Source organism: Leptodactylus fuscus, chromosome 11 (assembly GCF_031893055.1).
Source record: "Leptodactylus fuscus isolate aLepFus1 chromosome 11, aLepFus1.hap2, whole genome shotgun sequence".
NCBI classification, from domain to species: domain Eukaryota; kingdom Metazoa; phylum Chordata; class Amphibia; order Anura; family Leptodactylidae; genus Leptodactylus; species Leptodactylus fuscus.
The window spans coordinates 12543051-12570999 of NC_134275.1; the positions used below are offsets into that span (position 1 = coordinate 12543051).

Here is a 27949-nt window from a genome sequence, read left to right on the forward strand (position 1 = left end):
GAGTAGATGAGGTGAGACCCGGTGACAGACGTGCAGTTAGCAGCCGTCCAGCAGGATGCTCTCTGAGAAGTCCTCCAGGCCCGAGAGTAGTCGCTGACAGGCCGGGCTGCTGCAGGATGAGGGCTGAGGCCACCACTCCACCCACGTGCTGGAGTCCAGGGGGTACTCGTACCTGCAGGGAGGAAACAGCCAGTCAGCACAAGACACAGACAGTCTGTCGCCCAGCATGGCGGACTAGACAGATCTGTCCTTCAGGACTGCAGGAAAGCTGGGTTCTGGCCCTTAACCATGGCTGTTAGCACTTACTGGAATTCGCGCTGGCCTTTGATGCGGAGGCCGTCCTTGCCCATGATGAGGTACTGCTCCCCCCTCCGCAGGCTGAACTCCTCGCACGTCTTCTTCTTGATGAGCCGCACTTGTTTATTGACCCTTACCACGGCTGTGCCTGAGTGCGAGAGAAGACGCGGTGTGAGCGCAGAGACTCGCTGTGGCAGCCATGTCTATGACTGCGGTCAACACTTACCCTTATTGAATATGTCCATGATGGTCACCGTATATTTCACAAACTCCCCCTCCTCTTCTGACGCAACGGCTTCCACTTTATATGCTGCATAGGGCGAGAAGGAAACGAGACATGAAATGATGGCGCAAACCCCCAGCAGCCCTGCACAGGCGCAGAGAACATTACCAGCTACAGACCACCCTCACCCAATACTTCTCACAGCTGGGGACCTGTTACAATGTATCAGTGCAGATCACAGCAATCAGCCTTAGGTCCTGGACAAGAGAGAAGAATCTGCTACACTGTAACCGACTGCTGTGCTCAGCTAAAGAATCTCTACACCGCTACAATGTAACAGAGGCCTGCCCGCTCAGTAATGGTGTCCTCTGTGTACTCCTGATACATTGTAACCAACTGCTGTGCTCAGCTAAAGAATCTCTACACTGCTACAATGTAAAAGAGGACTGCCCGCTCAGTAATGGTGTCCCCTGTGTACTCCTGATACATTGTAACCGACTGCTGTGCTCAGCTAAAGAATCTCTACACCGCTACAATGTAACAGAGGCCTGCCCGCTCAGTAATGGTGTCTTCTGTGTACTCCTGATACATTGTAACCAACTGCTGTGCTCAGCTAAAGAATCTCTACACTGCTACAATGTAACAGAGGACTGTCTGCTCAGTAATGGTGTCCTCCATTTACTCCTGATACATTGTAACAAAGCGCTGGATTAACTGAAGTCAGTGAGGATGGGAACAGGTAACCAATTCAGTGCACCAAACCCCTTACACAGTGCAGTGCGGACCCCGCCCTTACACAGGGGCACACAAGAGAACATCCTTCTCACCGTAGCTCGTGTCCCCCTTGCAGGCCACCTCCCTCCTCTGCTCCGCCGTTCGGCTCCCGTCCAGTCTGTTCTTCATTTTAGGACATTCACCTGAAGACACAACGTCACGGCGGTTATTACACACGAATCGTGGTGAGGGTGGTAGTCAATAGTAGGGGGCATGATGAGGGCGGTAGTCGGAGGTATGATGAGGGTGGTAGTTGGTAGTGGGGGGCATGATGAGGGCGGTAGTCGGCAGTGGTAATTGCACCCTCAGGGGCCCCACAGCTGCTTGGCAGGACGACTATATACAGTTTGTTCAGTTGCCTGATGAGTTTTGCACCAGACAGACACTCGAGGGTGTGTATGAGGTAGAGGACATTTGACTGGATTATAATTTAGTGTGCACTGCTCCTCTCATTGGTTGGACTCTTTCACCGCAGGCTCCACCCCCCCAGGACCCTCAGAACAGATAGCGGATCCGTGTAATGGCGGCCTGCAGCAGTGTCCAATATTTTATCACTGAGTGGAGTCTTACAGGTTCTCCCCCAGACCCTTCTCCTTAGGGCCGGCCCCTCCTAGCAGTCGCCGTTACCTTCAATACATTTGCAGATGTCTCCGGCGCACACTCGCACCAGGTTCTCATCCAGGAAGGGGTTGTAGAAAATGCTGCACTCCTGTTCTGTGGGGAGAAGGGTAAGAGGTAAGAGGCCGGACACAGCACTGACTCCCGTCACCCCCAGAGTGAATGCAGCCCTCCCCCCATATGTCACCCCCAGGGACTCCAGGGTGAGCGCTGACCACTATTAACTCCTTTGGTTACATCCAGAGGCCACAGGGTGAGACCTGTACCCCCCCCCCCCCCACACACACACACACACACACACACCCATAGGTCACCCCTGGAGACTATAGACATGATGGAGGCTGAAGAGTGAGCACTGCCCTCCACAATATGTCACCCCCAACAGCTGAGCTCAGATGGCCCATAAACCTGCCACACAGGATAAGAGCCCACCCCTGCAGAGCGCTGACCATACCTTGAGCATGGAACTCGTAGACCTTAAATATCCCCGGGCTCATGAAGGACACCTTAAAGAGCTTCCTGATGTATAATGGGGTGCAGACGAATTCATCAGACGGGATCTGCCGGGGGGAAAGATTATTACAAGTGGAGAGGTCAGGACACAGCCCACCCATTACATGGAGGAGGTGAGGTCATGACAGAGCCACCCCATTAAAGAGAGGGGGTGGGGTCAGGACCCAGCCCGCCCATTAGTGGGAGGAGGTGGGGTCAGGACACAGCCTGCTCATTACAGGGATGAGGAGGCAGGGGTCATGGCACAGCCTGCCCATTACAGGGAGGAGTTGGAGATGGCGGTGGTGTCATGGCACAGCCCGCTTATTATAGGGAGGAGGAGGTGGGGTCAGGATACATTCATCACAGTAATGGCCGTACCGACTCAAAATGGAGGATGATTTTGCCGTCTTCTAAGCTGTAGTCTCTCACCACCTGATCAACTCTGTTCACCAGCTGAAAGTGGAGAAGACAATTCAATAATTTCCTGGGGCTCCCCCTAGACATAACATGGAGGATTCCACATAGTGCCAGCCTCCGAGGAGCTGAATCTGCAGCTCACAACACTTTACAGGTCTTCATCATGTGACCTCTGTATTTGCCGCCGGCGTTGGTGTTGTTACCTTGTGTATTTGCTTCTCATCGGCCTCCAGCCCGGTCATCAGCGAGATCTCCATGACGGTCTGTCCAGATGTCGGGATTTCATCTTTCTGGGGTTTAAATCTATAGGAGATTAAGTAAAAAAAGTAACTGCCAGATGGGGCCGCGCCATACTGCCAACTTCCCCAACCGCCAGATGGGGCTGCACCCTACTGACAACGTCCCCAACCGCCAGATGGGGCTGCACCCTACTGACAACGTCCCCAACCGCCAGATGGGGCTGCACCCTACTGACAACTTCCCCAACCGCCAGATGGGGCTGCACCCTACTGACAACTTCCCCAACCGCCAGATGGGGCTGCACCCTACTGACAACTTCCCCAACCGCCAGATGGGGCTGCACCCTACTGACAACTTCCCCAACCGCCAGATGGGGCTACACCCTACTGACAACTTCCCCAACCGCCAGATGGGGCTGCACCCTAGCAACAATCACCCTGATCACTAAATGGGGCCGGACCCTAGCGACAATCACCCCGACCGCCAGGTGGGGCCTGATTCTGACCCACTTTTGTACCCAGTAGCACTACCACTCATGAGATCAGAGTCCACAGGATTTGTGTGTGTACAAGGCCCATACCTGGCGCAGGCTTCTAGGAGCAGCATCTGCGATGTGTCATCATCAAATATGGACTCTCCAGTCTGTGCTAAATGGTGACAGTGACAAGAAAGGTGAAGGTTATCAGTACAAGCCCCTCCAAGCCTTGCTTTATAGTGCAGCAGCTTTCTAACCCCCCACAATCAGGCTCTGCTTCCTGCCCACTGCTAAGATACGGTAATATACAGAATGGATGTGGTGCCCCCAGAGACTCAGAGAGGTACTGCAGGGAGGGAATATTCTAGATCATATACAGGCGCAAACGTCATGTATGTAGGGCGATACTTTACATGGCTGTTCCTTCTTCTGAATGCGGAGCTCAAATTTGCAGTTCTCCTGTGGCGGGCTCATGATGTGATAGACGGTGCGAACCTGTAAGACACACCAGGCAATAATGTCAGGTAGTAGAGCTGCAGGAGACGTTTCCACCAGCCGATACTCTGCCTCCCTGCTGCCAACATGAACAGAAGGTATGATGATAACATAAGTAACTGCCCCCATGTACGTACACTTCCGGTGGCGATCCCCGTGGCGCTCCTCGTACTAATCGTCAGATCATCTAAAATGGGAACCTGGAAATAAAAGATGAGTACAATGAAGTATACCTCCGCCACCCGCTGTACAGGTATGGAAGCTCCATCATGTGGTCACCGCCGCCCCCGCCATCCGCTGTACAGGTATGGAGGCTCCATCATGTGGTCACCGCCGCCCCCCGCCATCCGCTGTACAGGTATGGAGGCTCCATCATGTGGTCCCCGCCGCCCCCGCCATCCGCTGTACAGGTATGGAGGCTCCATCATGTGGTCCCCGCCGCCCCCGCCATCCGCTGTACAGGTATGGAGCCTCCATCATGTGGTCCCCGCCGCCCCCGCCATCCGCTGTACAGGTATGGAGCCTCCATCATGTGGTCCCCGCCGCCCCCGCCATCCGCTGTACAGGTATGGAGCCTCCATCATGTGGTCGCTGCCACCCCCGCCCTTTATCACCTGTACAGGTATGGAGGCTCCATCATGGCAGTGTGTGGGGCTTAAGATCTAATTTAAGAGCAGGACAGTTCCCGCAGCTCTGGATGCGACTGGAGAACAACCCCTATATTTCTTACCTCTATAGGCCTGGCGAAGGGCTGTGCCTCGGTCAGGTGGTAACTCTGGAAGTTGCCAGATTTCCTGTACGACACTTTCACATCCATGTCGAGGTTGAGCTTCTCTTCCAAGATGGCGACTTCTGTCAGTGCTTTGAGAGCAATGATTGTATCCTGGAATCAGAAGGGTTAAAGCTCGTGACCTCGGGCGGGGGACGTTAGGGGTCAGGCGCTGCGTCCTCATACAATGTAGTCACCTGGGTGGAGTAGAATCCGCCGCCATATCGTTGCTGCTCCTTCAGCCAGCGCACCACGGGTTTAGCATACTCATTGTCGCCGGTTGTCAGGATGGTCAGTAGAGCGTACGAGGTCGTCTCCACCATTTTCGCCGTCTCCGCGCTCGGCTCAGTGCTGTCAAATTTCTTCAGTGTATCTTTCCAATATCGATAAACTGGGGAATAATCTGCAAAACGCAACAGAACCATCCTGTAAGCCGACGTCCAGGGGCCACATCAGGGGTCCAAAATCTCTGCTGGCTATAAGTGAGACTCCTGCTCGCAGCTGAGGGGATGTTACATTGTATCATCACACACCATTGTCTGGATTCCAGACCGATACATTGTAACAGACCCTCAGCTTGGAGGATTAATAGGTCAGGTCATATTTACTTCGGCAAGCTGAGATCAGTCACTGGCAGCAGAGCGCCCCCAACCCAATCATCCTCCTCCTGCCACACACACACCCAGGCAGCAGAGTGCCCCCTCATGGCCTGTCAACTCCCCCCAGTGGCCTGCCAACACCCCCCAGCCAGACAGTAGAGCGCCCCCTCGCGGCCCACCAATGACCCCCAGCGGCCAGGTAGCAGAGCGCCCCCACACTTACCAGCTCCTTTGATGAAGGCTTCTCCCTTTAACTTTTCCCTGGTGTAGCGTTTACTCTGCAGAGTGGCCTCGGATATGGCCAGGGCATAGGCGGTAACCGCCAGTGAGAAGGTGCTCTGGGAATTGGCCGCGGCCCGGGACAGATACTCTATGGCACGGTTCAGAGAGTTCTGCACTTGCTACACAACGGAAATGAAAGAGTTAATGGGATCTGCACCTGCCTCATGGAAAACGGGGGGTGTAAGGGGGGATATAGGGTGTCCAGTATATAATATTATATACAGTGTGTGTATATATGTCCTCCACCTCATACATTCATGTGCACACTGTGTATATATATATATATATATATATATATATATATATATATATATATATATATATATATGGTGTATATTGTAAGCCGATGACCGGAAAAATAATGGAGGGGGTGTAGATCTCGCCCAGACTACTCAGGTGGGCAAGATGAGAGAAAGTCCAGGAATGACTTGTTCTCAGCAGACAGCTTTTGTCTGCTGAGCATTTTGTTACATGCTCAGTATTGGGCTGGATTTTTTAGGAATGGCAGGTAGGATTGGCAGTGGGACTTGTCATTCCACCCCCCTTCAGTCCACACATTGTGTATGTTTCTGCAGCGACTCAGCTGCTGTGGATCGTCCTCATTAGTGAGGTTTAAAAGGTCAGCTCCAGCAGGAAGACTTTGGACAGAGCTGGGCTGCAGGGCCAGCTGGAAGGTCACACTGTGGGAGCTGTGTCTTGTACTATTCAATTTTGCTATTGAATCCGCTATTATAGGTGAGGTAACCTACCGTATATACTCGAGTATAAGCCGAGTTTTTCAGAAGAGTTTTTGTGCTGAAAAAGTGCTCCCCGGCTTATACTAGAGTCATTATGGTAATTTTCTGATAGCAGGCCAGGAACGCAGACCCCGCCCCCCCACTGCCATGTAAGCTGAGGCCCTGCACCCGGCGTGTGTCTGCTTCCTGGCGTGCTAGCAGAAGTACTGTAAGTACTTCTGCAGATTGAAATGTACAGCATCGCCAAGCTCCTGGCAGTAGCGTGGCAATGCTGCGGCCCCGGCACCCGCCCCGGTGTCTGTATGCCGGGTCCGTAAGGCCCGGTTCACACATGCTGATGTGTTCCGTCCGTAAGGAGTCCGCATGAGGACCCTTCCGGACGGAATACAAGCGCAACCGAACGATTCGTGCGGACAGTGCGCGGCAAGCCCACGGACCCCACTATAGTCTATGGGGCCCGTGCGCTTGAACTGAACAGCGCTTGCACTTGCGCTTGTGTTCCGTCTTTAGGGGTCCTCATGCGGACCCTTACGGACGGAACACATCAGCATGTGTGAACTGGGCATAAGTGTAATGGCACCGCTGCAGAGCGGTTGCCATAAAAACCAGCACCTCCGCTGTAAGCTCTTACAGTGGGTAATGCCGGAGCTGCTTCGGCATCTCCACTGTAAGAGTTACAGCGGAGGTGCCCTCCTCCCCTCCCCCCCCCCCTCCAAGATTAAAATTAGCCCCAGGGCCGGTCCCCACACCTTTAAAGTTGCAGGCTGGCTCCTACACGACAAGCTCGCAGGAGCCGACCTGTTTTGATGACAGCCGGGAGCCTAATGAAGGCTCCCAGGCCTGTCATCGCTATATTACTATTGCGGCTGGTCTATGACCATCCGTAATAGTAATGTAGAGAATCTCCCATAGACGGCAACACACTTGTATTGCCGTCTATGGGACTTGCAATCAAATGATTGCAGATTCAAGTCCCCTGATAAAATAGCGGAAAAAAAACGTTTTTCAAAAAATATAATAAATAAAAGTTCTAAATCACTCCTTTCCCTAGAATACATATAAGGGCGGGTTCACACCAGCACCCGATCTCTGTTATGCAGGTTTCCGTTTTCTGTCGGCAGAAGACGGAAACCGACATTCATTGTCCGCCGGTGAGTGTCTTCTGCTCTCCGTGGCGAAACCGGTTTTTCTTTTACCGGACACAAAGTCCTGCATGTCCTGTGTCCGGTTAAAAAAAACGTTTCGCCGCGGAGAGCAGAAGACGCTAACCGGCGGACACTTTTTGGGTTTGAAAACTGCCTGACGATTTCCGTCTCCTGCTCAGTTTCTCGGGCAGGAAACGGAAACCTGCATAACGGAGATCGGGCACTGGTGTGAACCTGCCCTCAAAATAGAAAATGACTGTGAAACATTAAACATTAGGTATCTCTGTATCTGAAAGTGCCCAGTCTGCTGAATATAGGGGATCTGCAGTGCTCCTATTCCGTCGGGAAGGGGTTAATAGGAGCACTGCAGATACCCTATATACAGCCAGGCTGAATTCCAAGTAGCGGGGAAAATCCCCAGTCCTCAAGCTCAGGGAAGGGGCAGACAGACAACCAAAACACCCCCTCCCCTTCCCCAGCACCTACTGCACCCAAAAATTCCGTCCATTTTAGTTTTTGAAATTTTCCAGTAGCTGCTGCATTTCCCCCCCCCCCCGGCTTATACTCCAGTCAATAAGTTTTCCCAGTTTTTTGTGGTAAAATTAGGGGCCTCGGCTTATATTCGGGTGGGCTTATACTCGAGTATATACGATATATACTCAGTATTTATGTGTTTAGTCAGAGCCTAGCCGGGCAGGTATTTATTTTGTATTGTTTTTTTTTTTCTTTTTTTGTTGTTGCACTGTTCCTTGTGGAGTAAATATAAAACTACCTTTTTGGACTGAAAATCTGGACTTTTGTGTCTATGCCACCCCACCTAGCAACCTCAGACCCTGACAATATATAGTATGCCCTACATGTAACATATCTCGGCACATACAGCGTAGCGGTGTACTTACTTGGAGTGGACACGTGTCTAAAGTCTTTTGGATCCCGATAACCACGTATGCGGTAAGGTATAGGGTCTTCTCAGAAGCTTCTTGGGGGATGGTGCCCTAAAAACACAATATAGAGCATCAGCGAGAGAAGACATGAGAGAGCGCCCCCTATAGAAGTGTGCTGTTGTGCAGGGAGATACGGTCCAAACATGCCCATCTGAAGCCGGCCTCACTGCAACAACCCCCATGTTAACCCCTCACCTTTCCTTTCAGGTTTGGTCAATTTTGTCCAAAGATTTGTTTCCATCTGAATATATTCCTGCTGAATCTACAGCGTAGCGGTCCCAGAGAACGTTCCCTATACCCCACCCCCTACACCCCAAGATCGGCGCTGCTCCCCCAACCTCTGTGATAAGATCATTGATTGACTGAGTAAGGGTGAAATGCAGTCTTGTGCAGGGACCCCCAGTGGAAGGAATCCCTGCACAATGTGGTACATCCCGGGACTCTGCCAACCAGAAAGGAGTTACTAGAGTTCATTGGCTGGTTGACATCACATGATAGGGGTTACTACAGTTCATTGGCCTATGACATCTAGTAACCCCTTCTTGGCATGCTGAAGATGTTCCTGCACTCAGGAGGTTAGTCATGGTCATATTAGGGCCACAATTAACCCCTTCTTGGGCAATCAGCGATTCCATCAGGTCCAGGGAGCAGTGGTTGGCACGGAGTAATGCTCATCTTTGCACTGAAGGGGTCCCTGCACACACAGGATTAATTGCGGTCCTGCGCCATGCTAGGTGCTGGAATACCTCTGCATACATCCCAACTTTCAAATGATAGTAAGAGGGACAGAATGTATGGCAGGCCAAATTTAGCTCCACCCACTTCTACATTGACTCCGCCCATTCTCGTACATTTTTCTTTGTGCCCCCATACTGTATAATGCACCCTAACATTATATGCCCCCACATTACCCCACAGTATGAAGAGACTAGAGGGGAGGCATTAAACTGGGGACAGCTGGAGGCAGACATGTCCACATCTAGCGACCCCCACTGTTTAATGTCTCCCTCCAGTTGGCCTCAGTTTAATCTTCCCCTCCATTCCCCCCCCCCCCCCCCCGATGTGGACACTGACTCACAGGACAGAGCAATGCTCCCTTATATAACCTTACAGGCCACACCCACTTCCTGATCACGAGCTGGGACTTTCCTCAAGAACAGCACCACCTACTGGTTGGATGTTAGCACTACACCAAGGAATAAATTGCAGCAGCAGAACATACAGCTCTATAGGGACGTGTACACATGTCCGATAACCTCACCTGTATTTTTACGGGCTGGGTGGAGGACTTTTCCTGGAAGGAGCCATCTCTGGACTGACACCTCTCTACTAGCCACAGGAGGGAGTTACACACGGACATCTGATCGATCGGAACGTACCGCTGAACATCGCCAAAGATCCGCAGAGCAAAAGCCGTCATCCTGCAGAGGAACCAACCCACATGCTGAGTGACTGCATCACATTGGCACCCAACTTTCCCTGCAGAATTGTGCTGCACCTGTAACCCTTTGTGCCCCTCTACATACCAGGTGCTGGGGTCACCGTCCCTCCATAGACTGTAGGAGTAATCTCGGTTTCGGAATGACAGGACGCTGGTCACACCTACAAGAAAGAATATGTTAGGGGTGACTCTGCCGGGGAATTGGACACATGTGGTGGGTGAAAGGAGCGTGGCTGGCTGGGCGGGGGTTGGGGAGTCACCTTCTTTTAGTTTTTTCTTCAAGTCCAGCTGAGAAGCGAAGACGTTGTCACCCAAGAGTTTCCACTGCTGCTTGGTCTCCAGGTAGTGATAGACGTAGAATATGGGCGCCACGCGTGCCACCTCCATCTCAGCACTGCCCCTGGGGATGCTGACCAGGTACTTCACCCCATCCGCACTAAGGACCGCCTCAATCACCTCACCTAGAATGTTCCCTGGGATTACATAACAGAAACATGTTCAGCTCTAAAGTGGTCTGCAGGAGCACACCGCCACCCCCTCCAGAGCCATGTGCAGTACCACGCTGCCACCCTCTCCAGACCCATACAGTGTTGGCCAAAAGTATTGGCACCCCTGCAATTATGTCAGATAATACTCATTTTCTTCCAGAAAATGATTGCAATCACAAATTCTTTGGTATTATTATCTTCATTTAATTTGTCTTCAATGGAAAACCACAAAAAGAATTGTCAAAAAGCCAAATTGGATATAATTCCACACCAAACATAAAAAAGAGGGTGGACAAAAGTATTGGCACTGTTTGAAAAATCACGTGATGCTTCTCTAATTTGTGTAATTAACAGCACCTATTACTTACCTGAGGCACCTAACAGGTGGTGGCAATAACTAAATCACACTTGCAGCCAGTTGAAATGGATTAAAGTTGACTCAACCTCTGTCCTGTGTCCTTGTGTGACCACATTGAGCATGGAGAAAAGAAAGAAGACCAAAGAACTGTCTGAGGACTTGAGAAGCAAAATTGTGAAGAAGCATGAGCAATCTCAAGACTAAAAGTCCATCTCCAAAGACCTGAATGTTCCTGTATCTACCGTGCACATTGTCATCAAGAAGTGTAAAGCCCATGGCACTGTGGCTAACCTCCCTAGATGGGGACGGAAAAGAAAAATTGACGAGAGATTTCACCGCAAGATTGTGCGGATGGCGGATAAAGAACCTCGACTAACATCCAAACAAGTCCAAGCTGCCCTGCAGTCCAAGGGTACAACAGTGTCACCCCGTACTATCCGTCGGCGTCTGAATGAGAAGGGACTGTATGGTAGGAGACCCAGGAAGACCCCACTTCTTACCCAGAGACATAAGCCAGGCTGGAGTTTGCCAAAACTTACCTGAGAAAGCCAAAAAACGTTTTGGAAGAATGTTCTTTGGTCAGATGAGACAAAAGTAGGAAAAGGCCTCAACATAGAGTTTACAGGAAAAAAAGAGGCCTTCAAAGAAAAGAACACGGTCCCTACAGTCAGACATGGCGGAGGTCCCTGATGTTTTGGGGTTGCTTTGCTGCCTCTGGCACTGGACTGCTTGACCGTGTGCATGGCATTATGAAGTCTGAAGACGACCAACACATTGTGCAGCATCATGTAGGGCCCAGTGTGAGAAAGCTGGGTCTCCCTCAGAGGTCAGGGGTCTTCCAGCAGGACAATGACCCGAAACACACTTCAGGTCAGCACTAGAAAATGGTGGTGAGAGAAAGCCCTGGAGACTTGTAAAGTGGCAGCAATGAGTCCAGCCCTGAATCCCATAGAACACCTGTGGGGGAGGGGGAGAGATCTCTTGATGGCAGTTTGGAGAAGGCCCCTTCACATCTCAGGGGGGACCTGGAGCAGTTTGCCAAAGAAGAATGGTCTAAGATTCCAGCAGAGCCTTGTAAGAAACTCATTGATAGTTACCGGAAGCGGTTGTGCGCAGTTATTGTGTCTAAAGGTTGTGCTACCAAGTATTAGGCTGAGGGGGCCAATACTTTTGTCGGCCCATTTTTGGAGTTTTGTGTAAAATGATCAATGATTTGACTTTTTTTTTTCATTCTCTTTTGTGTTTTTTCATTGCAAGCAAAATAAATGAAGATAATACCAAAGAGTTTGTGATTGCAATCATTATCTGGAAGAAACTGAGTATTATCTGACAGAATTGCAGGGGTGCCAATACTTTTGGCCAACACTGCATGCAGGACCACACTACCACCACTTCTCCTGTCCCAGACTCCTCTTTCTTCCTCCCTAGTCTGAACACAAGGCTGTGCCCCAGCGCACACTGCAGCGTGGGAGTTTAGCTTAGCTGTGAGCAATGAGGCTGTTTTGCAGTGCACTCTGGGACTTGTAGTTCCACCCCAGGGGTCATCGCCTTACCGTTAATAGAGAAGATGCGGGTGATCCTGGATTTGGGCACGATGTTGGCTGGGATCTTGTACTGTAGATCTTGCTGCCTCTTTGTCACACCTGAAGTGAACAGATCATCAATGAGGTCCAAGGAGCTGACAATCCATCTGTACGGTGAAGGCGGCGCCACCACACAGCATCAGAGCTGTTACTATGGAGATCTCGGCCTACAGTCAGTGAATGGCCTGTCCTAGCCTGGTCCTGGCTCTTATAATGTGTGTGATCCTGGATGCAACTGAAGCAAAGCTTCAGCTCTTAGCAGGACTAGGTCACCCAGTCACTGACAGAGATAATGGCCAGAGATGACATTTACATGGGACTGCACATACCGCGGAGACCCTGGGGATCCAGTGTAAATCCTGTGTTCTGCTCCATCTTAATGCCCTCGGGCTGGAAAAGAGCAGAAAGTCAGAATGCGCCACTTAAAGGGGCCCTCCCCCCATCATGGGCCCGCTCCTCACTCACCACCACTCGCAGCGTTTTCACCACTTTCTCGCTGTTAACGTAGACCTCCAGGCTGAAGGTGATGGGGTGCAGGCCCAGCTCCAGGGGCAGCAGGTTATATGTGAAGGATTTGGGGACCTCCGGCAGGAACTCCTCGCTGCAGTCCTTCAGGATACTGCGCACATCGCTTTTCGGTTCACTCACCTGACAGAATTCTTTGCCCACGGACACACGGACGCAGCCCTGACAGGAGACAGCAGTGAGGGGTGGACATTATAATGGGGAAGCTGGGTGACAACCAGATGGCTCATAATACAATCTCCCTACATAATTTGTCAGTTTTGACACACAACTTTCCTGGAAGCGGAAACTTGCCTTAACCCTGTAGGTCTTGTAGTTGTAGACGGTGACTTGGATCTCCACCTGTTCCCCTCGGACCACGGAGTATGGCAGCTGCACGTCTATGAACAAGTCCTTAAAGACCGTGATCTGCACCGGATCAGCCACACAAATACCTGCAAGAGCCCAAGCCAGAGAGTGGAGACCTCTGCTGTCCTGTCCTGTACCACCAGGGGGCGCTGTCCTGTCCAGTACCACCATCAGGGGGCCCTGTCCTGTCCTGTACCACCCACCACCAGGGGGCCCTGTCCTGTACCATCACCACCAGGGGGCACTGTCCTGCACCACCACTGAGGGGCGCTGTAAAGTTACTATTACTCTCCCTGTAGAGGGGTCTGGAGGGGTCGCCTCCTTTATTATTATTTATGGCAGGTAACGCACCTTTATCAGACATGCCGATCCCCTGAATCTCCCATGTGGTCAAGGAGTCTGGAAGGGTCAGAACAGTTTCCTTGAAACCTCGTCTAGGAAGAAAATGGAGAATGCCATGTTATAGCGGCAGTGTTGTGAGGCCCCGCCCCCATCCATAACAATATGGCGGTCACCTGTCAGAGATGGCGAGCTCCTCCCACAACCAACTCTCAGGAAAGTAACTGCGAACTTCTGGCTCATCCAAATCAAGAACCGCCTTGACGTCTAGAAGAAGAGATGTCACATGATGTAATAGCTCCGCCTCCCCGCAGCCGTCACCGCGCAGATCACCCTACTGTCTCAGTACACTGTGGTTACCCCTCCCACAATTACTCACATTTGCGTCCCATGCCTAGGTTTTTTTGGGCGAGGTCAGTGACCAGGGACTTGATGATCTCGCAGCATGTCTTGAAGGCGTCGACACATGGCTGCACTCGCCTCTTCTTGACCCGATTCACTCCCGCTTCGCACTGGCGGTCCTCCTTGTAGGCGGCACCCCCGTCCATGCAGCACTGCTGCAGCCGCTTGTTGGAGGTTTTGCTGGCTGACGAAGAGCAATCGTTAAGAGACCTTGAGGAGCTCACGAGGGGGGGTGGCGGAGTGACAGGTGTGGGGTCATGGGGCATTTTTACAGGGGTGGAGTCACGAGGCGTTGTTACAGGGGTGGGGTCATAAGGTGTTGTTACAGGGGTGGGGTCACGGGGCGTTGTTACAGGGGTGGGGTCATAAGGTGTTGTTACAGGGGTGGGGTTACAGTGCGTTGTTACAGGGGAGGGGTCATAAGGTGTTGTTACAGGGGTGGGGTCACGGGGCGTTGTTACAGGGGTGGGTTCATAAGGTGTTGTTACAGGGGTGGGGTTACAGTGCGTTGTTACAGGGGTGGGGTCACGGGGCGTTTTTACAGGGGTGGGGTTACAGTGCGTTGTTACAGGGGAGGGGTCACGGAGAGTTGTTACAGGGGTGTGGTCACAGGGGTGGGATCACAGGGCGTTGTTACGGAGGCGTTGTCACAGGAGCGGGGTCATGGAGCGTTATTACGGGGGCATTGTTGCAGGGGTGGTGTCACAGGGGCGGGGTCAGACTGTGGAAGACAATTGACCTCTTACTGCAGCTTCCTCATGGACCGAGCCTTGCTCTGTAGCTGTGGTTGGATAAGCGGCATCATAGCTATGTGGCGTCCGCTTGTTCCGGTGCATAGGACGTGCAGAGGGGAGTGCGGCTATATCTTACCTTCTCATACCTGAGTCTGGGGCCACCACACCGGGGGGGGGAAAGACTCACCTACTTTTTTTATTTCGTTTTCCAGGTTTACGAAACGTTTACTTCTCAATATTTCATTACATGTCAGATCTGAAAAGTGAAATATCAAATTATACGCAAGGAGTTCAATGCCCTGGGCGGGGCGTCAGTGGCAGCCAATCCAGTAACTGCTTCCATTTTCAGAGCAGGATTCTGATTTGCTGCCTCTAGTCTTGGCTCCACCTTCCCTTTGCGCCTCTCTCATACCTCCCCCCCCCCCGGTGCTTGCAGTTAGAACTTTCCAATAGAAAAAATGACCAAAGTCTCCATGACAACAGGGTCTGACTACACAGGCTACCGTAGTCTGTAGCCATGGAGACGCCTGACCACTGGACATGCTCCTGTAGCTTTGGGATACTACAACCCTCGTCTCCTCTACCTGTCTTCTGCGACGCCCGGATGTTGGCGTTAGTAATGAAGGTCAGTCCGGCCAGTTCAAAGACGTCCATGTTGTCCTTCCCCGCTCCAGCGCCACAGCCGAGATCGCTCTCCTCAATCCTGCGGAGAACCTGCGAGGACGCAACGGACCGAAGACCAATCACAGCTGAGGGTTTGTTACAGAGCAGCAGTGCAGGGAATGCCAGGGTCACACCGCTTATGAAGCAGCTACCTGTGGACCCCCCCCCCCCCCCCATAGACTATAACAGACCCCCCCATAGAGTATTACAGACCCCCCCATAGAGTATAACAGACCCCCCCATAGAGTATAACAGACCCCCCCATACAGTATAACAGACCCCCCCATACAGTACAACAGACCCCCCAATAGAGTATAACAGACCCCCCATAGAGTATTACAGACCCCCCCATAGAGTATAACAGACCCCCCCATAGAGTATTACAGACCCCCCCATAGAGTATAACAGACCCCCCCATAGAGTATAACAGACCCCCCCATACAGTATAACAGACCCCCCCAATACAGTATAACAGACCCCCCCATACAGTATAACAGACCCCCCCATACAGTATAACAGACCCCCCCAATACAGTATAACAGACCCCCCCATACAGTACAACAGACCCCCCAATAGAGTATAACAGACCCCCCATAGAGTACAACAGACCCCCCCAATAGAGTATAACAGACCCCCCCATACAGTATAACAGACCCCCCCCCATAGACTATAACAGACCCCCCCATACAGTACAACAGACCCCCCATAGAGTATAACAGACCCCCCATAGAGTATAACAGACCCCCCCATACAGTATAACAGCCCCCCCATACAGTATAACAGACCCCCTCCAATAGAGTATAACAGACCCCCCCATACAGTACAACAGACCCCCCCATACAGTACAACAGACCCCCCATAGAGTATAACAGACCCCCCATAGAGTATAACAGACCCCCCCATACAGTATAACAGACCCCCTCCAATAGAGTATAACAGACCCCCCCATACAGTACAACAGACCCCCCCAATAGAGTATAACAGACCCCCCCATAGAGTATAACAGACCCCCCCATAGAGTATAACAGACCCCCCCATAGAGTATAACAGACCCCCCCATAGAGTATAACAGACCCCCCCATACAGTATAACAGACCCCCCCATACAGTATAACAGACCCCCCATAGAGTATAACAGACCCCCCCATAGAGTATAACAGACCCCCCCATACAGTATAACAGACCCCCATAGAGTATAACAGACCCCCCATAGAGTATAACAGACCCCCCCATAGAGTATAACAGACCCCCCCATAGAGTATAACAGACCCCTCCATACAGTATAACAGACCCCCCATAGAGTATAACAGACCCCCCCATAGAGTATAACAGACCCCCCCATACAGTATAACAGACCCCCATAGAGTATAACAGACCCCCCATAGAGTATAACAGACCCCCCCATAGAGTATAACAGACCCCCCCATAGAGTATAACAGACCCCCCATAGAGTATAACAGACCCCCCATAGAGTATAACAGACCCCCCATAGAGTATAACAGACCCCCCCATAGAGTATAACAGACCCCCCCATAGAGTATAACAGACGCGCCCACCCACCCCCATACAGTATAACAGACTCCCCCCCATAGAGTATAACAGGGTCTGTCCTGGGGGGTGAAGATTTGTCTCTTACTCGGTCCATCGGTCTCTGCTTCTTTTTGGTGACGTCATAGACAGAGATGTCCACAGCAGACAGGCCAATGATGGATCCGGTCAGCGCTCGGACGGTCAGTGGCAGCGACGCTTTGGGCTTGAACTCTCTCCCTGAGGTCGACAACCGAACCTAAGAGGAGGAGGAGCCAAGAGATAAGCACCAAGTGAGTACTGAGTGCAGCGCCCCCCGGAGACCCCACTGACCACTGCACAGCAGCCACACATAGGACTCCCCAAACAGCTGACAATCTAATCTCTATATCACACACAATGTAACACTCCCATCATCCCTGACCCCAGGAGCTGACAATCTAATCTCTATATCACACACACAATGTACAATCCTCCACGTCTCACCTCCTGATTATTGACGCACTTCTCTCTGACGTCCACCCAAATGGAGTCGGCCACGATTTCGGCGCTGGAGTCTCCTGTGATGATGTAATAGACCAGGAGGCGGATGGAGGGCACCATGGCGGACGTGACCTGGATGTTCAGATACTGCGAGGTCGACTCATGAACCCTCCGCACCGTATCAAAGGTCACAATCTTACCCCTAGAAATGATCTGAAGAGAGGCCGAAAAATTATGTAGGTGTCATACACCCCTCCCCCGTACGTGAGGGTATAGTACACTTTATGAGAGAGGGGTACAGTACCAGATACCCCCCTCCGCACTCACCATGTAACTGTAATGGGTCAGTTTGGCCAGGTATGGACTGCTGGGCACCACCTGGACATTGAGGAAGTCTCCAACCTGCAGGGCTTGGCTCTCCCGGGCCCAGTTGATGTACAGGTAGCTCTTGGTGGGTGACCTGTAGGCGGTGGCAGTGTACGCGGCGCTGGCCTGGTTTTCGTCGGGCAGGCTGCTGTCAGTTGTTGTTACCTAATAAAGAAAGGACGCCATTATAATGATCCTCAGCGGGCGGCGGCATCGTCACAGGGGGGCCGTGGTCACAGTTCACCTTGAAATCCAGAGCAGTTACACCGGCCGGGATGTTGACCACAAAGACAGCGATCCCCCTGCTGTCAGTCTGCTGGACCAGACTGCTGCTCTCTAGGGGCTGGACTTCTCCGCCATCTTGTACCATGTCTCCGGAGAGTGTCAGCTGAATACCGGACACTGCATTGTCCAACGTGTCCTTCACCTGGACCTGGTCACAAACAAGAGACATCAGTAGTTATGGAGGGCGGAGAGGACCATCAGATCAATTCAACATCCAGGCCTAAGTCCTGAGGCTGCACTACTGAGAGACCTCAACTAAATCCAAATCAACCCTCACATCATGCCCTGCACATTGCCAGCAGAATCTTGCAGTAGTGCAGCCTTAAGCTTTGGGCCTTGATTCCCTGGATTATTGTACAGCCTTCACCTTCACATAGTAGGGCAGCGTTGGCTTTACATAGAGGGACGTGCCGATCAGTTTTAGGGTGTAGGGGCTTATGACAAATTTGACATCTGAGTTTTCACTCTCTTCAGACTGAGCACCTGAGAATACGACAAGATGGAGGGTGCAGGATTAGGGGTGGGACCAAGAGAACATTCTGCCCCCGGAGCTTCAATCTTGGCTTCCAGCCTCCTCCTAGTATCACTTATGTGGAAGAGTCTCTCCCAGTAATACACATTCATGCAAGATCTGCCCCCCCATCCAATAATATACACTGCAGGGCTAACACCCCCCCATCCTCACATATACCCGTACTGTGTGATCCTCCTCTCCCGCAGTGTCTGCCATGGATCCTCTGCTCTCTGTATACTCACTGTGTGATCCTCCTCTTCTGCAGAGTCTGCCATGGATTCTCTCCTCTATATATAGTTGTGTTGTGTGATCCTCCTCTCCCGCACACTCTGCTATGGATGCTCTCCTCTCTGTATACTCACTGTGTGATCCTCCTCTCCTGCAGAGTCTGCCATGGATGCTCTCCTCTCTGTATACTCACTGTGTGATCCTCCTCCCCTGCAGAGTCTGCTATGGATGCTCTCCTCTCTATATACTTGTACTGTGTGATCCTCCTCTCCCGCAGAGTCTGCCATGGATGCTCTCCTCTCTATATACTCATTGTGTGATCCTCCTCTCCCGCACAGTCTGCCATGGATGCTCTCCTCTCTATATACTCATTGTGTGATCCTCCTCTCCCACACAATCTGCCATGGATGCTCTCCTCACTATATTCTCACTGTGTGATCCTCCTCTCCTGCAGAGTCTGCCATAGATGCTCTCCTCTCTATATACTCATTGTGTGATCCTCCTCTCCCGCAGAGTCTGCCATGGATGCTCTCCTCTCTATATACTCATTGTGTGATCCTCCTCTCCCGCACAGTCTGCCATGGATGCTCTCCTCTCTATATACTCATTGTGTGATCCTCCTCTCCCGCACAGTCTGCCATGGATGCTCTCCTCTCTATATACTCATTGTGTGATCCTCCTCTCCCGCACAGTCTGCTATAGATGCTCTCCTCTCTATATACTCATTGTGTGATCCTCCTCTCCCGCAGAGTCTGCTATAGATGCTCTCCTCTCTATATTCTCACTGTGTGATCCTCCTCTCCTGCAGAGTCTGATATGGATGCTCTCTTTTCCCTGCACACTCATACTTACCTGCTGTCTCCTCCACAGTGGCTGTTATATACAGGTAGGAGCCATCCAGGTCTTCCAGCTGCGAGTATCCAAGCTCCTGTATTGCCCGCTTAGCATTAAACTGGAACACGGCTTCACCATTAGACATCTGCAAAGTACAACAAGAGAATTTTGGCCATTGTATGGCCCGATGACTGAGGGGCAGCCAGGTGACAGGCCGGAGGGAAAGGGGGATTTTACCATCTGCAATTCTATGGATTTTGGCATCATCTTTCTCTCGCCCCGCTCTATTAGTCCATAGCGGATGAAGACTCTCGCCTGCTCCACCTTCTTGGCGTAATAATAACTGTAAACAGGGAAAGTCTACTCAGTGAGATCTCAGTAATAAACTAGGATATGGCAGCATAAACATACTCAGGATACAGTGAGAGTTGTAGTCACTCCCATCGTGCTTCGGGGGAGGGGGGTCACTTACTTTGCCTTTACTGTGATTGTGAATTCCTCGAACGTCTCGTAGGAGATGAAGTTCCGTTTTGGTTCTATGGTGACGAAAAATCGAGGCAGGACTGCGGCAGAGCAGAGACGTTACGTTATTCCGTGCCCGCTCCGGGTGACACAAGCATCAGACATGTTATGACGTCTTTACCGTATTCTTTCACTTCAAACATGGCGGTCGTAGAGGTCGTGTAATCTGCGCTATAGGTGGCTTGAACCTTCCACATCCCAAATCTGAGGAGCAGAAACAGGAACTGTCACCTTGTGGTCAGTGATGAGGACACAACACAAAGCAGCACTAGTGTGAACAAGACCCGCTCAGTACTGACGCTAGGCTGCTGCAGAACCTCTTGCTCTCCAGTAGTGATGCTTTAGGCTGCACTGGCCCTTTAAGGCTCTCACAGGAGACATTACTGCTCGTTCTGTGATATGAACTGGTCTCAGAAACCAAGATGGCGGCGACAGCCCCGAGGAGAGATCCCTGCCCAGCTGGAGACGGGGGGGAGAAGGTCACTTACCTGGGATTGGCTGGAATCTTGAAGTCCGGGAAGGAGATGATACCAGTAGCGTCCTGCTGGGAAATGACGTCCATCTTCACCTCTTCAGGGTCCTGATACAAGACAGAAAAATGCTCAAGACCAAATATTCTGCCGCCACCCCTAGAAGCAGCGCCACACACCACACCACGAGGCAGCACCACACACCACGAGGCAGCGCCACACACCACACCATGGGGCAGCACTGCTACCACCACACCACATTTCCTGCACTTCAGTGGATGTTGCACCCCCTATGTCTGCCATCACTGCCCTTTGGGGTGTTACTCACAGTGAAGGTGACGGTGACCTCTCTCCGCGCCGGTCTCAGTTCTTCGTTCATGGAGTAAATCCGAAGCTTCACTGTGAAGACAAAAAGACGATCTCCAGAGCTGCACATCAAACAGGAGAGAGGCAGCCTGTGTGTATTGTCTCCCCCCGGGCCCTGCATGTATTGCCGCCCTGCGTGTATTATCTCCCCCCGGGCCCTGCGTGTATTGCCGCCCTGCGTGTATTTTCTCCCCCCGGGTCCTGCGTGTATTGCCGCCCTGCGTGTATTGTCTCCCCCCGGGCCCTGCGTGTATTGCCGCTCTGCGTGTACTGCCCCCTTACTATCCCCCTTCCGCTCCGGCCCTGCCTGTATTGCCCCCACCTCTAATATGATTATATCTCCAATAATTGGCCCCCCAGTGATTGGCACATTGTACAGGTGCGCAGAAGTGTAGCTAGAGGGGCCCCGGGCCCACTGACTCCGTGGGGCCCACATTATTATTTGCATCTCCAGGAAGTCGGTGCACATATATGATGTAAGCCATTCCGATGACATCACAACAAGAGACACAGAGGGCATGGTCATGGCATAGACATGTAGAGACGGCGACTGCTCCGACCTTCAAATGATGGCAGGCAGGGGGTACAAGGCTGGGGGCGTTATACTAATATAATGGGGGGCATTGTGGCTATAGAGGGGAGCTATAAGGGCTTATTATGTACATAAGGGATCATTTATATAAGAGAAATTATTTAATGAAGGTGCCCTCGTGCTTCCCCCGATAGACGAGGCCATGGCATCTGTTCACACTGCTTGCTGTCGGTTTATAGTGACCTTGTCCTGTATATATGTATATAGGACCAGGCTGCAGTTACATGACATGGCCAATAGGAAATAAATGGTAGAATGTAAATAGAGGAAGGGTCACAGCACAGTGCCAGCCCACACCACCACACGGTACAGTGCTGGTCCACACTACCACACGAGACAGCGCCGACCTACACCACCACGCAGTACAGTACCGGCCCACACCACCACGTGGCACAGCACTGGTCCACATCACCACATGCGACACAGCATCATTCCACACTAACACACAGCACAGCCCTGACCCACACTATCACGCGGCACAGCGCTGGTATACATCACCACGTGGCACAGCGTATAGTCATAGTACTGGTATACCCAAGCTGCGCCCCCTCCCCATACTGAACCCCTCGCTACGCCTCTGCAGCAGTCATAAAGCAAGGACACTGCAGTGAGAACGTTACCGGACTGGTCGGGGGTGTAGATGGGTTTATCGGTCTGGATGAAGAGGAATCCATTGTGATGTGTGACTGGGATTTGCTCCACCTTGGTGAAGGACTTGGACTGGGCCTCCAGGTAGATGTACTGCGCGGCGCCGCCCTCCTGGCGGGGGAAATCCTTGGGTTCTATCTAGAAGAAGAGTCACCAGAGTCAGGTGATCTGTGGCTGTGACATCATGGCGGTCACCCCCGCAGCGCCCCCTCACCTTCAGGCTCACCAGCCCCTGGTAGTTGTTCTCTTTCGTCAGTTCCAGGTGCTGGAAGGAGAATTTTGTCTTCTTGTCGGGGTAACTGAGCAACGAAATTCTAACCGGGAAATTCTCTCTTTGTCCGAAGCCCTGAACAAGCACCGCCTCCTCGGCACCCACTCGCCACATCCGGGGGCCCATCACCAGGTACCTAAAGACAGGACAGGGATCCTCAGCCAATGACAGCGCCACCACCTGGCCCATCTATATAGACAGTATAATGTGATAGTTACTGTATATGGGGAGACCGGGGGGTGAAGGAGGATTCTATAGAGGATGATGGAATCTATTGGGGGGGGGGGGGGCGCGGAGGAGTATATAGGGCTCCCCCCTCCCAGTACAGGACACATGCACCCCTTGTCTGAGCGCAGTATACGCGTGTGGGTAGGGGGCGCTATATTACATGTATGTTCAAATATGTTACATTTAAAAGTGCTATAGAAGTGATTGCACAGATATTGGTCAGATATCTGTACATGGACCCGCAGACACTGATTGTAGAGACAGGGTCCGTCCTGATGCGACCTGCTGTGGTGCCTCAGGAAGGCTTTGGCCGATAAACTTCCATCACAGCTGAGGGTTTGTTACAATTCCATCCTAACAATCCTCTGACACATTGTATAAAACTCCAGTTCTATTTACATGGGACTGCAGCTGTGCTGGGGGGGAGGGGGGATGTGACTTACGTCTGCTCCTGGCCGTGGCCCGGTCCATACAGTGTGAACAGTGCAGCCATGTACAGGAGGATCATGGTGGCTGCAGCCTCTCTCACCTCACTCTGATACTTTGCCCCGCAGCGGGGTATTTATTTGATGGGCTCATCTGTTTGGGTAAGGGGCCGTCCCTGACCAGAGTCTGATTGATCTGCTGTGTTTGTGCAGGGATCTGCAGCCGTGATGCAATAGACCTGCTGCACAATGTGAACAGCAGCTCAGGGGGGACCTCTTCATCTGCCCCTTTCTGATGTCGGGGAACCTCCTTATACACTTGTCTTAGTTTAGAGGGTTGGGACACCATAACAATGACAGACACAGCACCCCCATAACAGTGACAGCCATAGAGCCCCATAACAGTGACAGCCACAGCACCCCATAACAGTGACAGCCACAGAGCCCCATAACAGTGACAGCCACAGCACCCCCATAACAGTGACAGCCTCAGTACCCCCATAACAGTGACAGCCACAGCACCCCATAACAGTGACAGCCACAGAGCCCCATAACAGTGACAGCCACAGCACCCCATAACAGTGACAGCCACAGAGCCCCATAACAGTGACAGCCACAGCACCCCATAACAGTGACAGCCACAGCACCCCATAACAGTGACAGCCACAGAGCCCCATAACAGTGACAGCCACAGCACCCCCATAACAGTGACAGCCTCAGTACCCCCATAACAGTGACAGCCACAGCACCCCATAACAGTGACAGCCACAGAGCCCCATAACAGTGACAGCCACAGCACCCCCATAACAGTGACAGCCTCAGTACCCCCATAACAGTAACAGCCACAGCACCCCATAACAGTGACAGCCACAGAGCCCCATAACAGTGACAGCCACAGCACCCCATAACAGTGACAGCCACAGAGCCCCATAACAGTGACAGCCACAGCACCCCCATAACAGTGACAGCCTCAGTACCCCCATAACAGTGACAGCCACAGCACCCCATAACAGTGACAGCCTCAGTACCCCCATAACAGTAACAGCCACAGCACCCCATAACAGTGACAGCCACAGCACCCCCATAACAGTGACAGCCACAGCAACCCCATAACAGTGACAGCCACAGCAACCCCATAACAGTGACAGCCACAGCACCCCCATAACAGTGACAGCCACAGCATCCCCATAACAGTGACAGCCTCAGCACCCCCATAACAGTGACAGCCTCAGCACCCCCATAACAGTGACAGCCACAGCACTGCATAACAGTAACAGCCACAGCACCCCCATAACAGTAACAGCCACAGCACCCCATAACAGTAACAGCCACAGCACCCCATAACAGTAACAGCCACAGCACCCCCATAACAGTAACAGCCACAGCACCCCCATAACAGTGACAGACACAGCACCCCATAACAGTGACAGCCACAGCACCCCATAACAGTAACAGCCACAGCACCCCATAACAGTGACAGCCACAGCACCCCCATAACAGTGACAGCCACAGCACCCCCATAACAGTGACAGACACAGCACCCCATAACAGTAACAGCCACAGCACCCCCATAACAGTGACAGCCACAGCATCCCCAACCCTCATAAGGGTATGTTCACACGTAGGAATCCACAGCAGATTCTGGGTCCTGCCCCCGCAGATAAGATGAATGCAAGGAGTTTCCCCTGGGCCGCTTTCTCTACTTCAACTTCTGGCCCGATCTTTGCTGCAGTGCATGTGAGACAGGAGAGAAGATCAGCAGGGAGAGGGGAAAGGAGGATTAGAGGGTTATGTTTGTTATCACGAGGGGGGCATAAAGCTATGTCGGCAGATGGAAGGGGACATTATACTGTGGGGGCAGATGGAGGGGGGACATTATACTGTGGGGGCAGATGGAGGGGGGACATTATACTGTGGGGGAAGATGAAGGGGGACATTATACTGTGGGGGCAGATGGAGGGGGACATTATACTGTGGGGCAAATCGAGGGGGACATTATACTGTGGGGGCAGATGAAGGGGCACATTATATTGTGGGGCAGATGGAAGGGGACATTATACTGTGGGGGCAGATGGAGGGGGGACATTATACTGTGGGGGCAGATGGAAGGGGACATTATACTGTAGGGCAGATGGAGGGGGGACATTATACTGGGGGGGAAGATCGAGGGGGACATTATACGGGGGGGGCAGATGGAGGGGGACATTATACTGTGGGGGCAGATGGAATGGGACATTATACTGTAGGGCAGATGGAGGGGGACATTATACTGTGGGGGCAGATGGAGGGGGACATTATACTGTGGGGGCAGATGGAGGGGGGACATTATACTGTGGGGGCAGATGGAAGGGGACATTATACTGTAGGGCAGATGGAGGCGGGACATTATACTGGGGGTAAGATCGAGGGGGACATTATACTGGGGGGCAGATGAGTGGGGACATTATACTGTGGGGGCAGATGGACGGGGACATTATACTGTAGGGCAGATGGAGGCGGGACATTATACTGGGGGGAAGATCGAGGGGGACATTATACTGGGAGGCAGATGAGTGGGGACATTATACTGTGGGGGCAGATGGAAGGGGACATTATACTGTGGGGGCAGATGGAGGGGGACATTATACTGTGGGGGCAGATGGAGAGGGGACATTATTCTGTGGGGGCAGATGAAAGGGGACATTATACTGGGGGAAGATTGAGGGGGACATTATACTGGGGGGCAGATGAAAGGGGACATTATACTGTGGGGGCAGATGGAAGGGGACATTATAATGTGGGGGCAGATGGAGGGGGGACATTATACTGAGGGGCAGATGGAGGGGAACATTATACTGTGGGGGGCAGATGAAGGGGAACATTATACTGTGGGGGCAGATGAAGGGGGACATTATACTGGGGGCAGATGGAGGGGGACATTATACTGGGGGGCTGATGGAGGGGGGACATTATACTGGGGGGGCTTTATAATGACAGGGCATATCATGTTAGGGTGAATGTAGGAGCATTATACTGTGTGGGGTCATAAAAAAATAGATGGCAATGGGCATGGTCAAAACAGAGGTGGGTGGAGCTAAATTTGCAGCAGCATGCCATGCACCGCACATTCCACCCTTTGATATTTGGAGGTGTATACTAGTGACAGCCCTGGTGCTCCTGCAGCATATACATCAAATCAGCAGGCCTATAAGGAGTCACATAACAATTCTCACCGGGAGGTCACCCATTATATTTGGTGACAGTTCCAGGGAATCTGAGATCAAACAAATTGTGCAAGCGGGGACAGAGTCCAGACTAAGCAAACACGTATGCCCGGAATCGCCACCGCCACCCGCACTAACCCCTCCATGCCAGGAATCCAGGAAAGCAACATCCAAACATCAGACCATAAGAAGTACAGCATGAACAACACAGACCCCAACATAGAGAGACCCCAGACTGGGCCCCAATATAGAGAGAGAGACCCCAGACTGGGCCCCAATATAGAGTGAGGCCCCAGACTGGGCCCCAATACAGAGAGAGGCCCCAGACTGGACTCCAATATAAAGAGAGACCCCAGACTGGGCCCCAACATATAGAGACCCCAGACTGTGCCCCAATATAGAGAGAGGCCCCAGACTGGGCCCCAATATAGAGAGAGGCCCCAGACTGGACACCAACATAGAGAGAGACCCCAGGCTGGGCCCCAACATAGAGAGAGACCCCAGGCTGGGCCCCAACATAGAGAGAGGCCCCATACTGGGCCCCAATATAGAGAGAGACCCCAGACTGGACCCCAATATACAAAGACCCCAGACTGTACCCCAATATAGAGAGACCCTAGACTAGAATATAGAGAGAGGAGATCTGAGGGGTTTGGTATCAGCTTTCTCCCCTTTCCCGTTCAGCTGGGCATGCATGTGCGCAAGGTGCTGATGAGATTAGCACCATAGGGGATGGCCCGCAATGACAAAGGACACTTCACAAACTAGATCGGACTCCGAATCCTTGGAAATGTCTGTCAACAAAAATAAAGACGAGAAGTCAATCAGAGTCCGGTATCAGATCGCAACACAACCTACAAGGCTCGGCTATCTGACGGCCGAAACTATCCAAACACTACAAAGAGAGGGATGGGGGAGGCCAAAGGGTCTACAAGACCTACGGACCACAAAATCCTGTCTGAGGGCTCACCACGGACAGTGTCCATCTGTCACCCACCAGATACAGGTATACAGAATGTGAGAAGGTGGCAGGTAGAGTTCTGGAAGATTCTGGGCTATATCTCCTCCAGGGTCCTCACTTATGTCTGGTAACTGTAACAGAACCTCAGCTGTGGCAAGTTTTCCCTCTGTTAATATGTAACCTATGGAGGATCCTTGGGCACAGGTAGGAGCTTGGCCTTGTAATGTGACACTAGGGGGAACCATCTACCTCAGGGGAGTGTTTCTAGGGGACACTTATTGTAGTGCACACCAGGTTACTAAGAGATGGGAGGTCTTGTAATGTGACACTAGGGGGAACCATCTACCTCAGGGGAGTGTTTCTAGGGAACACTTATTGTAGTGCACACCAGGTTACTAAGAGAGGTCTTTTAATCTAGGCGCTGACTGATGATGTCACTGTCAGTTTTCTCCAAGTATCCGCCTACTTATAGTCTCAGTCTTGTGTTGCCGCCATCTTGTTTCCTTGTTAACCCTTTGATTACCATTATTTTTAAGCAGTTTCGGCGTTAACCCTTGGATTACTGGTGACTCTCGCCGGGGCCGGCTCCATCGTGCAAACTCCTCTCTGTCTGGATTCTCTTCTCCTCCACAGGTA

At 52.0% G+C, this 27949-nt stretch overlaps 1 protein-coding gene across 1 annotated transcript; it reads right to left on the bottom strand.

Annotated features, from left to right (window-relative positions):
• Positions 1-19: 19 nt before the first annotated feature.
• On the bottom strand, positions 20-27899 carry LOC142185359 (complement C5-like). The gene is made up of 41 exons (XM_075260769.1): positions 27837-27899; positions 22440-22632; positions 22198-22363; positions 20948-21018; positions 20638-20729; positions 20271-20353; positions 20100-20190; positions 19865-19970; positions 19646-19772; positions 18419-18534; positions 18011-18199; positions 17728-17931; positions 17404-17613; positions 17027-17176; positions 15313-15442; positions 14916-14984; positions 13972-14178; positions 13769-13859; positions 13605-13687; positions 13200-13339; positions 12846-13067; positions 12710-12770; positions 12351-12440; positions 10212-10424; positions 10037-10112; positions 9772-9931; positions 8466-8561; positions 5626-5803; positions 5001-5206; positions 4765-4917; positions 4172-4234; positions 3953-4034; positions 3645-3711; positions 3028-3127; positions 2786-2860; positions 2367-2472; positions 1922-2008; positions 1348-1437; positions 524-607; positions 307-445; positions 20-172 (listed from the first exon to the last, which is right to left on the bottom strand). The coding sequence occupies exons 2-41, from the start codon at positions 22620-22622 to the stop codon at positions 37-39; spliced, it is 4992 nt and encodes a 1663-aa protein (XP_075116870.1). The 5' UTR covers positions 22623-22632; positions 27837-27899; the 3' UTR covers positions 20-36.
• Between the last annotated feature and the right edge of the window lie 50 nt (positions 27900-27949).